Source organism: Phyllostomus hastatus, unplaced genomic scaffold (genome assembly GCF_019186645.2).
Source record: "Phyllostomus hastatus isolate PE091 unplaced genomic scaffold, TTU_PhHast_1.1 phas_contig_1162, whole genome shotgun sequence".
Taxonomy (NCBI): Eukaryota; Metazoa; Chordata; class Mammalia; order Chiroptera; family Phyllostomidae; genus Phyllostomus; species Phyllostomus hastatus.
The window spans coordinates 13,179,227-13,193,512 of record NW_025333537.1 but is presented as its reverse complement, the minus strand read 5'-3'; the positions used below and the strand labels follow the sequence as shown (position 1 = coordinate 13,193,512).

The following is a 14,286-nucleotide window of genomic DNA, read 5'->3' as shown; positions in this document are numbered from 1 at the left end:
AGGCCCAACGTGGTGCACGCCCGTGCCGGGGAGGTGGGCGGGTCGCTGTGGTCAGCCCGTGTGTGAGCGCACACTCACACACCGCCCCCCACCACGTCCCCCCTGCGCCGTGGGGCCCCAGGACTCACCTGGTGCCGTCCGGGCGGATGCTCCTCAGGTAGCGGTGCATCGTGTGGTAGAGCAGGCCCACGACGGTGGTCCAGTCTGGGGGGGCAGGGGGCGGGGCCCTGTGTCAGCGTTCCGGGTGACGGGCAGGAGAGCCACGGAGCCCCCAGCCGGGCCCCCTTGCCTGGCAGCGCGGGCCCTCGAGCGAGAACCAGGGGAGAAGGCCCTGAGGGGCCCTCCCGAGACTCCGAGTCTCGTCCACCGTGACAGCAGCTCTCTGCTCGCCCCCGAGCTGACTCTCGCTGGCGGACACCGAGGCTCCCGGGGGGGTGGGGGGGGCAGGCGCTACCGGACCCGGGCGGGCCCTGAAGGCCCAGGCCCCCGAGGGCTGCAGACGCAGGGCCAGCCTGCAGCCCTGGGGCCTGGGCACGGGTGTCTGCCGTCTGCCTGTGGGGTGTCAGAGCCACCCCGCCCCGAGTGGGCCGTCACCACTGTCCTTCCTGCCGGCAGCTGGCCCCCCTCTGGGCCCCCCCTCTGCCACGACATCCTTGGGACGGGACCTCCTGGGACTCGGAGCCTTTCTGGCGGGTCACACAGCCGTGAAAAGGCCACGTGTGTGGTTGGGGGGCCATGGCATCGTCTGCACCCCCTTTCTGAAGTTTGCCCAAGTGTGGGGGACGGCCCCTGGGGGCAGGACATGGCCGCCTCGGGGGTGGGCCTCGGGGAAGACCGCAGTGCATCCCCCTCCCCCCCCCACCCGAGGGCCTGGGGCACCCACCGTGGCTGCGGAAGGCCTCGTGGGGGATCTCGATGTAGCTGGAGCCCTGGGCTGGGAAGCGGTAGTGGGAGAAGTTCAAGGTCTTGGGCAGGAGCTTGGCCACGGAGAACTCTGAGGGGGAGAGGGAGAGGGAGAGGCAGGGAAGGTGGTCAGTACCTCCAGGCCGGGGTCCGTGGGACCCCCACCGGCTTCGGTTTGTTGTAGCAGAACACGCCCCCCGGGGGTGCAGGCGCCTCAGAAAAGGGGGACCTGCAAAAACGAGAGTCTGGGACGCACAGTCACGTGCCCGCCCAGCTGGCGCTCAGGGGACTCTACCAGCAGAGCCCGCTTCCCGACGCCCGCCTGGAACTCACGCACGGCAGGGGCGCGGCCCGCGGCCCCGTCGAACGGGACGGGGTGCCGTGGGCACGTCGCACCGGGCGCCGGCTCTCGCTCTGTCCCCCCCCCCGCCCCCTCAGAGCGGCTCGTGAAGGACAACGGAGCCGGCGGGCCGCGACGTGCGAGGCGGCCAGCGTGCGCGTGACGGACGCGGGGCCCGGCGGGCACAGCCCCAGGGAAGCCGCCCCCCGCCCCCCCGCCCGCCCGCGTGTGCCGCCGCCGGCCCGCCGAGCACCTGCCAAGGAGGAGGAGCCCGCGAAGGCGACCGGGGACCCGTCGGTGTGCAGGTTGGAGGAGATGTGCCGCATGACGGTGTCCACGGTGTCTATCAGGCCCGGCACCACGGCGTCGTCCTGGAAACAGCACAGGAGGGCGCTGGGGCCCGGGGCCGAGGGACCCACCGGTGCCCCAGACGCACGAGGTCAGGGGGGCGCCCGCCCGGTGGACACTGGTTCACAGGGAGACGGACGCCCTGCGTCCACCGAGTCGTCTCGGGCTGGGCTCTGTCCTCACAACGACTCTGGTCCTGGGAACACAGGTGCATCATGGGAAGCTCCAGCTGAGGAAGTGGCGAGCGGGTCCACCGTGACCCCCTTCCTCAGGCGTGGCGGTGACCCGAGGTCACGCAGCACGCCAAGCTCTCGGGATGTGGACCCGGTCACACGGGGGGACAGACGCCCAGACACGGGGGACAGACGCCCGTCCCAGCACCACTCTGGACTCGCTGAGGAGCCTCAGCAGGCCTCCGCACTGGCCCCCGCCCGCCCCGCCCACAAGGAGGGGCGGGTCTCCCCCACATCCCCTCAGGCCTGGGGACACCAGAGGTTTTGTCCTCTTCTCTGAGCGGGGCGGGATGCACCGGAGCTGCCGGCACCCCAAATGGTCTCTGCTTCCTTGACTCGCCTGGTGCTCCCTCCGCTCATTCTGGGTCCCCAAGGCAGAGGGGGTGCCGGTGGACGCCACCCCCACGAACACAGGGTCCCCCGCCCCGGCGCCCCCGCCCCTGCAGCCAGCTCAGCGCCTGCACTCCAGGCCGACTGTCCCTCATCGCCAGACGCACCTGCTGTCACCTCCTCTCCTCCCGCCTTTCTGACAACTGCCACCTGCTGCTGAGGGTCCTCGGCGTTTTCCCCCAGACCCAGGCGAGCCCCCGAGAACCGTTTCCGGCTCTCGGCTCTGCTGGGGAGTGGCCGAGTCGCACCTCCACCCGGGGTCTGCTTGCCGCCGAGGCCCCGCGCGCGTGCCTGGCGGAGCCCGAGCCCGTGTTGCCGGAAGATGCTGGAGGACGGGCCGCACCCAACAGTCCGGGCCTGGGCCGCGCGAGCGCAGCAGCGAACTGCAGCCTGGACCCGAGCGGTGGACGGGGGCCGCGCACCATCACCGTCTCCCGGGCTCGGGACTTCCGGCGGCTCTTCCTACGCGTCCCTGCCCGCCCTCCCTAACGTCTCCACAGGGTCCCCTCGCTTCCGTTTCTGAAGGAGCCAGACCCAGGAGGCGCGTTTGCAGAGGCACAGAGAACCGAGTCCGGTCTCCTCCCCGGTCCCGTGGGTGCGGAGAACAGCAGGCACCCTCTCGCTTTCCCACTTGGGCTCGCAGAGGGCCTCTCTGTCACCTTCCTCCCACCCGATCTCGCGGCTTCGCACCTCCAGGGCGTGCCTGACTGCTGCCCCGGCAGCCCGGGGCCAGGAGGACTGCAGGTTGGGAGTGGTCAGCCCGCCGAGGCCGGTGCCGCTGGGCGGCCGTGCAGGACACGGCCCCCCGAGTCCACCGGCCCCTCACCACCCCGGTTCGGGGCCCAGAGCCGTGTCGCCTTCCGGGTGCGACCGGGCTGTCTCTAAGCCGTACCGGGAAGACTAGCTGGTCCTCACCTCGGACACGGCCGTCCAGCTGGGCAGCAGCAGCAGCTCCCCCACCGTCCGCAGGAACGTCTAGGAGAGACAGGAGGACACGGCTGCCCACGCGCCTCCGGTCTCAGGGCCAAAAGACGGCCCCCACCCTGGCCCCCGCCGGCGTGCCGCCGGACGGGAATTCTGCCGCCGACACCGTCCCGGCGCCGCGCTCATGCCAGGTGGACGGTGGCCTGTGGCCCACGGCGCAGTCTGCGGGAGACCTGCTCCGCCTCTCGCCGGGGGCCGGCGGGGCTCAGAGCAGGAGAGGCCGCCCCAGATGCCCACGGGCCGGCCGGCCGGTGCTGGGGACACAGCCCCACGGCCCCTGCGAAGGGGGCCCCGCTGCCCCGTGAGAGCCGGCTGGGGCGGCCGCGCCCTCCGGTTGCTAGTGACAACCCGAAGTCCGGGCCTTGAGGTCGGAGCTCCCAGTGTTTTCTGAGCGGGTCGGACAACCCGCACGAGTCCGCCGTGGCCCGGGGCCCCCGCAGCCCGCGCTCGGGAGGGCTTTACCTCGGTCAGGTTCCGCGCCGTGTCCGGGGAGAGGCTTTTGTCGGGCAAGCTGAGGGACACGTTCTGCAGGTAGTTCAGCACCACCCCGGGATTCTGGAAGTTTCTCCGCTCCTCCGTCAGGTTGGCGATGACTGGGCGGTAGGCGTCGGTGGGCACCTGCAGGCAGGTCCGCGGCGTGAGCTCCTGCCGGGAACAGGAGCCCGCACCCCCGCCCCGTGCCCCGGCCTCCCGTCTCACGCCGGCCCCCACAGTGGTGGTGAGGACGGTCCCCCGGGACAGATGCCGCCACGTCCCGGTGTCACCGTCCCCTCCTCACCCCGGCCTCAGGGAACCCGCACCCGTTTCCTGGGTGACGCGAAGCCCAGAGGGACGGAGGCCAAACTACGTGGCCTCCGTAGCTGGGATTTGAACCCACGCAGGCGGCTCAGGGTGGACAGCTCGCTGCCGCATCAGAGCTGCCTGGTCACGCGTGCAAACCCCAGAGGGACCTCCTCTGTGCGGATGGCCCTGTGCTCGAGTGCCGGAGTGGAGGGGCAAGGAGGGCCGCTGGGCCGCCCGCCCGGGGGACGCCCCAGCGCCCGGCTGTGCGGGGGACGTCTCACTGTCCCGAGTGCTCCTCAGGCCCCTGGGGTCACGGCCATGCGGGGCAGGGACGCTTCTCTCCGCACCTGGTGCGCCACCCACCTGGCCTCCCCTCCGTGCACCCCGTCTTCCTGGACCCCACACCGCCCACAGGGGACAGCGGGCTGCCCAGCGGGCTCTCGGCGGGCCTGCACGGAGCCCCGCCCTGGCCCGGCGAGGCCGGCACGTGGGGACAGTGGGCACTCGCGTCTGCTCACCGGGGCGCCGGCCGTGGGCGTGACGAGGAAGCTGGGCGGTGTCGGGGACAGCCCGCTGTGCTTTCCTGGGGAGAAGGGAGAGTGATCAAAGGCAGAAATACCGGCACTGGGCCCCCTAAGGAAGCTCCATCCCCCAAGGAAGCTCCGCCCGCTTCAGACACAGCCCCCGAGGCCGGGGCTGGGGCGGGATGGTTTCCGGAGATGAAGGGCTAATACATGAGCTGAGTGGGCAGTCTGCACAGACTTCCCAGGTCGAGTTATCTTTCCATTTGTATCCTCCTTGCTTACGGACGCCGTTCCTGTGAGCCGCCGCCTGGGAAGGTGAGTTTACACCACTTCCTCAACCCCAGGCCGATCAAGAGCCGAAGGAACGGCTTCGACTGCGGCCAGACGTGCAAGACAGATGGTGGACCGCCGGCAGGAACGCCTCCCCCGCCAGCCCCGCCCTCCAGACTGGGGGGTGGGAGCCAAGCGAAGGGGGGTCCTCCCGGCCCCTCGCCCTGACGGCGCAGGAACTCCTTCCGTTCAGAACTCCGTTTGGTGAGTTGTGAACGGCGACAAACGGTTCATCGTGAATAATCATGCGCAGTCATAACGAGCGAGGACACCCCAGACCCAGGGCCCCGCTGCGGCTGAGGGCACTCCCCCTGGCTCGGCGCAATCCTGGAAGGTCGCTTGAGGTGACCTGGAGGGTGGCCTAGAGGGTGACCCCGTCGCCCCTCATTTGCTCCGGGAGAGCTGGCCCCTGGGCCGGGGTGGGCTGGGAGAAGGTGGGGTGCCGCCCGGGCGCCCGCACCTAGAAACGCTGTCTCCCAGGCAGAGCGGCACTCGCCCTGCAGCGCCCAGGACGCGCCGAGGAGCCGCCCCGGGGAGGCACTCGGTCAAGCCAAGGACGAGAAACGGGTGTCCCTCCGTCCGAGGGCAGCCTCTGTCCCCGCCGCCCATACGTGCGCCGGGGAGACACCGTCCGGCCACGGTGCCCTGAGCAGCAGGGTCTCTCGAGCCTGTGCTGGGTGAAGCCCGGCCAGTGACGAGCGACCCACTCCGTGCCTTAGGCTGGGTTAGAAGGGGTCACGCCCTCTAGGCAGAGCACTCGGATGGGATCAGATGAGGCCCCCCGCCCCCCCCCACCCCAGGCAGGTCACTCGGAGACACGTCCCTCCAGGCACCTGCCGCCCCAGGTCCCCGTGTGGAGAGCGAGTCCTGCTGAGGACACGGTGCCCCTGGGCCCTGCCGAGCATCAGCCCAGCTGCTGGTCTGAGTGCAGTGGCCTGACCTGGCTCTGGGGACGTCAGGGTCACTTTCCCTACGCATGCTTTACCCCACGCACCCCGACACAGGACAGGTCCCCACGGGACGTGGTCTTCCAGTGGGTCCAGATCCAGACCGGCAATGGCTCCCCTGGATGCCAGCGCCAACAGAACACCTGTGCCCACCCCCAGGGACTCAGACGCCCTCCCTCGGGGGCGGAGCCCCCTGAAACGCTGCCCCGGGTCGGGTCCCGGAGCCCAGAATGTCCGGTGACAAGGGTCTGCTGTGACAGCTACCGGAGGCAGTGTCACTGGAGCCGTGAGCCGTCGGGAAGGCAGGGTGTGTCTGTGGTCCTGTGTGACACAGACATCGGCCGCGTCGGTGTGACAGGTCCCTGGCTGCTGGGCCGCGAAAGGCGGTAGATCGATTCCCTCGCTCCCCCTGGAGGACACTCCATTTTGTCCCCTGTCACTTCCATGAAAGGGAATGAATTTCATTTTCTAGTGACAGATGGAAGTGTCAGCGGCTGCAGGGGACACAGCGGGCATCCCTGTGCTGCTGAGACCAGCACCATGCTTTCCCCCGGGTTTCAGACACGGCTGAGCCCACCCCACTGCCGTGCCAGGGTCGGGGGGGGGCCCAGGCCGCTGGGAGTCAGCACATCAGACCCCCCGGCCACAGGGAGGGGCCCCGCAAAGTGCAGGGACCAGCTGGGCAGGGGAGAGGTGCGGCCAGTCCTGTCTCAGGAGATGGCCAAATGAGGACCCCTTGCTTTCTGCGGAGGTCGCCGGAGCAGGAGGATGGCCTGACTCTGGGGCAATGGCAGCCACATTATCACCCCGAGGAAGCTCGGAGGCAGGGTCAGACAGGGGTCCCTCATGACATCATTTGAGCACCTGGATCAAACCAGTTCTGAAGCAGGTCCTTCCACGGTTTCCATTATGTGAGATTAAAAAAAAAAACCCTATCTTGGCCTCAGTTGTCACATGGTTGGGTTTTCTGTCACAGACTCTTCCAAGTCCTAACAACTGAGAGGCTCCATGTCGGGACCTGGGCTGTTCACCCCCGGCCCTGACCCCCCACGTCCCCACTGCTCTGGGGTCAGTGCAGTGGCCAAACAAGGAATGTCTGTGACGTGCTGCATGGTGACTGTGCCTCGTGGCCTGGTTATTTCACGTGAAAGTGAAGAAACAGCATACTCTCTTGTGGGCAGAATGAAAAGGGGATTGTAATGAAAGTAAACATTCACTCTGAGTCCTGGCTGGTGTGGCTCAGTGGGTTGAGTACCAGCCTGCAAACCAAGGGGTCGCTGGTTCGATTCCCAGTCAGGGCACATGCCTGCATTGTGGGCCAGGTCCCCAGTAGGGGGCGTGCGAGAGGAAACCACATATGATGTTTCTCTCCATCTCTCCTTTCTCCTTTCCCCTCTGTCTAAAAATAAATAAATAAAATGTTTTAAAAAACCCATTCATGTTGAAAGGAGCTGAAAACGTGTGGGGGCACGGCCCTGTGCTCTGGCCTCATGGCTCGTCACGGCTCGTCACGCCTCCTCACCCCTCGTCTTCCCAGCCCCTGGCTCAGGGCAGGGTGTCGGGGCGTCAACCCCTCACAGAGGCGAGGCGGGGGTGTGCAGGGAGGAAGACTCCCAAGGTCGCGTGTCACGCAGTCCCAGTCACAGGGAATACCCAGGGGGGACGAACCCACAGAGGCGGGCAGTTAACGCTGACGGGGCCCCCCGAGGGGGTGGGAGGGGCAGGCCCCCTCGGGCCAGGGGTGCTTGCAGCCTGGGGGCAGGCCTGCACGGTGTGCGCACGGTGACCGCCACCCACGGTGCTTCGCAGCGGGGAGGCTGGGGCTGTGTCAACTTTACCTGGATGCAAACCCACCAAACCCAAACAGAGAAAATGGGGCCGCCCAGTTCCCACGACTCCTGGGAGCTGGGGGCAGCTTGAACCCCGGCCCGCAGGCCCCTCGGGCCCCCTCTGTGCGGGGCAGGGAGGGGCAGCCCCAGGCACCCCGAGGGCCCTCCAGTGAGCCGGGCGCGCGGGCAGCCAATGGCAGACATGCACCTGTCCGATGCACGGACGGGCCTGGGGTTTTTGCCCCCCAAAGCTTTCTGGATTCATCCGTCACACGGACTGAGAAAGTCCGGGTCTCCGGAGGCCATTAATCTAAGTGAGTTTCTGGCAAACGGCTACTTCCTCTGCCTTAGGGAACAGGTGTTCCAGAAAAAGCCGTTGTATTTATGGGGTTCACCGGGACACTCGCGCCCGCAGTGCTGACGCTGCATGGGGGCGTGGGGAGGAGGCGCCCCCAGGGCAGACGCCGGCCATCCCTGCCCGCACCACACACGCACTGGCCCCGCCCCAGGGTCCGCCCCCACGGCCCCGCCCAGGCCCCGCCCCACCCAGGCCCCGCCCCCAGCCCACGGCCCCGGTCCACGGCCCCGCCCCCACAGCCCCGCCCCCGCGCTGCCCCATGGCCCCGCCCCACACGGCCCCGCCCCGCCCAGGCCCCGCCCCACACGGCCCCACCCAGGCCCCGCCCCCACAGCCCCGCCCCCGCGCGGCCCCCCACTGACCTACGGCCGCCCAGAAGTACAGCGCGACCTCCTCCGGCGTCAGCGCCCGCTCCCAGATGACGAACTCGTCGAAAGCCCCGTTCTCGTAGCACCTGCTGCGGTCCTGCCCCGAGCCGATCACCAGGTTGGCGCCGGGCTCCCCGTAGGCGTGGGACACCTTCCCGCGGGGGTCCGCCGCGCTCAGGGTGCGGTTGACGTAGACCTTCAGGCCCTCCTTGGACCTCCAGGTGAACAGGACGTGCGTCCAGTAGGGGCCTGGGGACAGCGAGACCGCCATGCCGCGCGCCGCCGTGGGAGGGGGGCGCCCCTCGTTCTTGACTTGGCTGGTCCCCGCTGCCGTGGGCGAGTCCGCAGGTGGGTCCTCCCGCGGGCCTGGCCCCGCCCCGCCCCCCGGGGCGCGGGAGGGGAACTGCCCCCACCCCCCGGTCCCGAAGGCGCTCCAGGAGACCCTCCGCTGCTGTAAGTAAGTAAGAGCCTCCTCTCTTTCACACTCAGATGGAGCGATAACCAGTGGCCGCGAGTTCCTCAGGGCGCGCTTCAAATCCTCGGCCTGCAGCCTAGCCTAACCACCTTCGGTTCCAGGGTTCGCAGGGCGCGAGACCTCAGCCGGCGTGGGGGCCCCCGTGGGGGCCGGGGCGCGCTCGCCAGCGGGAGGGGCGACCACGTGAGTCGGCCCCGCCGGGGCCGGGCTCCGGTCCGCGCATGCCGTGTGTCCGCACGCCCTCGCGGACGTGCTCCCGGGAGGCACCGGCCGCCCCGGGCCCCGGGCGCCCCCGAGCTCGCCCAGCGGTTCCATCACGGCCCCCCCCCCCCCCCGCCCGCTCTGGGCGGAGCACCTTTCTGGCTCCGAGCCCCTGCGGAGCACGCGGACCTAGGTCGGCCCGAGGTATTCTTGCCCGTGGGCTGGGAGTGGGGAGACGGAACCCTTCGAGGGGCGGCGACTCCCCACCTCCCGGGGCGGGAGCGCAGCCAGGGCTCCGCTGGCCTCCCCTTAAAACGTGCCCGGGCCCCACGAGGTGCCCGGCACCGAGCCAGCCCCGCAGAGCAGCAGGCTGGGACTCCTGCTCGAGGCTCTGATGGCAGCTGCCACGGGCCGAGGGCCACAAACAGCGCAGGCGGTTCTCGGGGGACGGGGCAGAGGCCGTCTCCGGTCCCCAGGACCGGAGAGGACAGAAGTGCAAGAGCCTCTCCAGGTCCCAGTCTGCGGGACTCCCCTCCCCTCTGGGCGGAGGGGGGAGCCCGGCCCCTCGTGCATGTGTGCACTGGGCTCCGTGGGCTTCCCGCATGCAGGCTGCGGGCGGCTCCCGTTAGGAGCGAGGAGGCCGCGGTGGCCGCACAGCTCACACGCACAAGGGACCCGACCCAGGCTGCCGGCTCCGGCTCCATGTTTTGTAACTGAGACTGGCGGCCTCCTTTCAAGGGGCCAGAAAGCGAGCTTTCCTTAAATATCTGACGGCGGAGGCCGTTTCCTCCTGGAGGACACCATTCTCGCCTCAGTCTGCCCCCCGGCCTCCGCACTTCCCATCTCGTCACCCCCGAGACACCCCACACACTTCCGAGTCCCCGTCACCTCTCCCCTGCCAGCTCCTCGCTTGTACCACCCCCCCCACACCCGGGGGTGACCTGTGGCAAGGAGCCACGGGAAAGCGAGAGTCACCAGATGGAACCACGCCGGCCTCTCGGCAGCTGCCCGGTGAGCACGCCCCCCCCCCCCGCCCAGGGCGCCCCCCCCACCAGACGTCTCCCCGAGCAGCCCCTACGGGAAGGGGCTCTGAGCCGGGGGTGTCCCCGGGCCCCTCGGGGCTGGCGGCGCCCTTACCTGGCAGGCTGAAGGTGGCCTCCCACGTCATGAACTTGTCCCGCGCGTACAGCTCCACGGAGCCCTTGCCGTCACTGGAGCAGATCTTGAACCCCTCGGAAATGACCTGCCCGCCGTACGCAGAGGAGGCCGGCCGGGACTGCGCGCCTTGGGTCTTCCAGAAGAAAGAGAAGGTGACCCCTGAGGAAGGGAGAGGCGTCGGGTTGTGGCCGCCGACAAGCAGAAGAGGCTTCTTAGCCTCTCCGCTCTTTCTCACTGCAAGCAGCACCTTTTCTCCTCCCACTGGAGGCAGGGCGCACCCCGCTCAGAAAGCACGGGCAGAAACGACGGGAGAGATTTACCAGGAGCTCACTGAGTGCCAGGCACGCTCCGGAGAGCCCTAAGGGGCCGCATGCCCAGCTGCCACGAAGACCCGCCGCTACGCAGGCGGCGAGGCGGAGGCCACACGCCCCAGGCCGCCGGCCGAGCGGCCGACCGAGGTTCGCGTCAACGCCCAGCTGCCTGGCCGCAGGCAGAGGTCTCCGGTCACCGGCGCCGGCCGTCCGCACGGCTCCGGCTGAGCCAGGGAGTCCGCTCGTTTTTTCCGTGAAAGGACAGACATGCTTCTCCTCCTCACCAGTGACTTTATCGGTCGGGACCGTCTCAGTGTGCCGGCTCTCTCCCGCGTGGGAGAGCGCCCACTGTTCTCAGTCGATGTCCCCATCTGACGGCCGTCACCTTCGCACGGCCCACCCGGCCTCGGAGCGCCGTCCGGGGAGAAACCGGCAGCGCGAGGCCTCGCAGACCGCCCCCGACACGTCCACCAGGCACAGCGCCCGCTCCGCACACGGCACACGTCTTTTCCCGTGTTCCAGCTGCGCTTTCACCTTCCTTGCAGTAACAAAGCATAACATGCTGGAAACGTTGCTTGTTTTCTTCCACCTTCGGTATTTAAATGGCTACACAAACATTCACCAGTTTTGATAAGTTTTTTAAAACTGCACGCCGATTCGACAGCCTTCACGACACAACCCGACGACGCTGTTTCAGATGGAGTTAGACAACCGAGCGCTGCCAGAGCATCGGACAGGACACAACCCCGAGAACCGCTGGCCGAGCCCGCAGCTCCTTCCGTGTCTCGTCTCTGAAAATACCTCGAGAAGGAAGGGCGGATGCCTGCTCCCTGCTCCACCAACCACGGGCTCCTTCCTGCGCGCGACCGTCCTCCGGCGCCCGCGGGCACGCTTCTGCGTCTGCACGAGGCGTCCGCACGGCGTCCCCTTCCAACACCGTCAGCTTTTCGGCCCCCGCAGAACTGGAAGCTCGCCCTGCGTCCCCCACAGAACTGGAGGCTCACCCTGCTTGCAGGTCTGGGAGGAGGTGCGTCGGCATGAAGCCCGGCCGGGAACTTCTGCTCAAGGGGAGCCGCTGTTAGGGGTCGGAGAGCGGCCACGGTTGGCTCCCCAGGGAGGGACGGAGCGGGGTGCACAGGGGCCCGCCCGGGCGTGGGTGGGGCCCCGCGGACCCATGGCCTTGCCCGCAGGCTGGAGGGAGCGCCCCAAACTCCGTGTCCCTCCGTCACTGGGAGCCGCCGGAGCCTGGAGGGCCCAGCCGCCCCGAGGGTGCAGGCCTGGCCCGAGGCCACCTTCCTGCCCGGGGGCTGGGCCCCGGGCGAGGGCAGCGGCGTCCACACCTGGCTGGAGGCTCGGCCGGACCCCAGACGGTGAGCCACTGTCTCTCAGAGCGCTGACAGGGTCGGTCTGCTTCTCTGACCCCCGTGACCTTTACCCTTGTCTGCCCGAGGGCGACTGCGTGTGCGTGCACGAGTGTGTGAGTGTGCACGGGTGCACGGCCAGCCGTCTGCCTGGACTCGGCGTGAGGAAGTGGAGACAGGCCCAGTTGCCTCCGCCCCCAAGCCTGGCCGGGCTCCGGGTGCGCGAGCTCGGCGACACGGGCGGATGCGGACGGAGGGCCATGCCCAGAGCCAGGCGGCACAGGCCCAGCACAGGGGTGGGGGCAGAGGGGCAGCCACGGGCCCGGTCCGTGGTACGAATCCAGGCCTTCGGGTTTATCCTCGGGCGGCGTGAGGGTCGGTCTCCAAGAGTCACTGAAAAGAAACCGTTTGTCGTTGACTACACGCTCGGCTCGCAGCGGCGGCCGGCCTGTCACGTGTTACGAGTGGACGTGTCTGTGACGCTGTTCACGCGTGGCTTGTAGCGACGGAACTGTCGCCGGTTGACAGTTGTGTTGCACTGCACGTTGGTGAGTTCCAAGCCCTGATGTGATCAACGTGAGTGTGCAAAACACACGTAATTACATAACCTGGTTTGGAAGCTCTTCGTTCTTTAGAAACACGTGAGGCCTGGCTGGGTGCATTGTTGCTCCCTGCACCCAGAGGTTCAACCCCTGGTCAGAGAGCGTCCGGGAGGCAACCGATCCATATTTCTCACATCGCTGTTTCTCTCCCTCCCTTCCCCTCCCCCCTCTAAAATCAATAAACGTATCCTCAGATGAAGAGTAAAATGTGTGTGTGTGTGTCCTCAGGAAAATGGAAGGGCCTGGACCTTCCTGGACCTTCCTTGACCTCGGAGAGGCTCAGGCTGGAAGCTGAAAAAGGCACAACGTCCTCCGGGCCCGTCAGGGAAGTGCAAGTCCTCAGAGGCAGCCTGTGGTGTGGTCAGCACGACAGACCGGCCTTGGGAAGGTCACTCGGAGGGCGGCTGTGCTGTCCAGGGCCTGGCCGCGCCTCCCGAGCCCGCTCCCTGCAGAGGCGGCCGGCGCAGGCTCAAAGGTGGGGTCACCGCCATGTCTCCCACCGGCCTCACGCAGGGCGGGACAGCAGAGCCCCGAGACGGGCCCCCCGATCTCAGGAACAGCCAGTTTCACGGGGAGACGCACGTGCATATTGCGAAACGTTTGTTATGAAACACATTCCCCGTAGGATTTGTGGAAGTCAGTTTTTTCCAAACACTTTGCTGCATTTAAAAATTTGTTGCATTCCACCCTGTCTTGGCCCAATGCCTTTCTGTCCAGGAAGAAAAGTAGAGCTTCTAACTCAGTGTGCCATGAGGGGAGCAAGGCAGACGCCGCCGTGCCCGGGCCCATCACCAGTGGCCGTTCCGCCCGCGGCCTGGACGGGGGCCCCGCCGGGGGCAGGCTGGTGCTTGGACATCCACTCACGGCTCCACCGAGTCCTCAGGGAGCCGCAGCGAGCCTTCCGTGTGAGCACTGTCGGGGGCTCTGCGGCGGGCACCCGGGGGTGTCAGTGCAAAGGAGAACTCCGACGAGAAAACTGCTGAGTGCAACACGGGCCAACTAGTTCAACCCTTTTTTCTTCTCACGAGCGTGGAACCCTAATCTGCCCAGAAAACACAGTGAGGAAGGGTCTGTGCCAACGAGACGAAGAAAGAAAAGGAAAACTATCCAGATGTCGCAGGAGACACGGAGACGCTCGAGCGCGTGAACGTTACGGAGTTCTGCCCGGCGAGGAGCACGCGGCCGCAGAGTCAGGAGACAGACGACGTGCCGGGGGGCACAGCGCGAGACTCTCCTGACGCTCCAGCACGCAACGCCGGCTCGCTGGCGCGGGGGTAGCGCTCACCGCCCGCAGGGCGCCCGCTCTGGGGGTTTCCCAGGCACTGACTCTTCACCCTCCCAGGGCCCGGCAGCGTGGGTGTCGTCACGGCCCCGTTTACCGGGAGGAACCACAGCACAGAGGGGTGGGGGGCCTGTCCGAGGCCACGCCGGCAGCGACGCGGCGAGAGGGGACCCCGGCAGCCTGGCTGGGAGTCTGCGCTGTACCCCGGGGGGGCCACACTCCCTGCCCTCGGAGACGGTGCTTTTCGGGGGAGGGCTCCCTGCCGGAGCTGGACAAGAGTCCCGGGAACCCCCGGGGTTGAGGCGTGCGCAGCGTCGACCTGGACCAGACGAGGAGTCCTGCTGCGTGGACTGTCCCCGCTGTGTCCCCCGGCCACGGGTGCAGCCCCGGGCTCCACATGAACCCCAGGGGCCGCAGGCAGGGAGGGCGCGGCCCCCGAGGGGGCCGTCCCGCCTGGCAGCAGGAGGCGGCTCCGAAGAAGAGGACATGGCGGGGAGCGGGCAGCGCCCAGCCCAGGAGGCTCTTATCGAGGGCGGGTGTGTGGGGTGGTCTCTGGGCG

At 68.2% G+C, this 14,286-nt stretch overlaps 1 protein-coding gene across 4 annotated transcripts in view; it reads right to left on the bottom strand.

Annotated features, from left to right (window-relative positions):
• ADGRD1 (adhesion G protein-coupled receptor D1) overlaps positions 1-14,286 on the bottom strand; it is a 51,972-nt gene that overhangs the window by 25,351 nt on the left and 12,335 nt on the right. For all 4 annotated transcript variants that reach the window (XM_045844339.1, XM_045844348.1, XM_045844357.1 and 1 more), the window contains 8 exons: positions 10,151-10,330; positions 8,332-8,586; positions 4,500-4,564; positions 3,661-3,816; positions 3,130-3,189; positions 1,497-1,614; positions 884-994; positions 129-204 (listed from right to left, as the gene is read on the bottom strand). In XM_045844339.1, the coding sequence (XP_045700295.1) occupies positions 129-204; positions 884-994; positions 1,497-1,614; positions 3,130-3,189; positions 3,661-3,816; positions 4,500-4,564; positions 8,332-8,586; positions 10,151-10,330 (1,021 nt within the window). The remainder of the gene's footprint in view (positions 1-128; positions 205-883; positions 995-1,496; positions 1,615-3,129; positions 3,190-3,660; positions 3,817-4,499; positions 4,565-8,331; positions 8,587-10,150; positions 10,331-14,286) is intronic.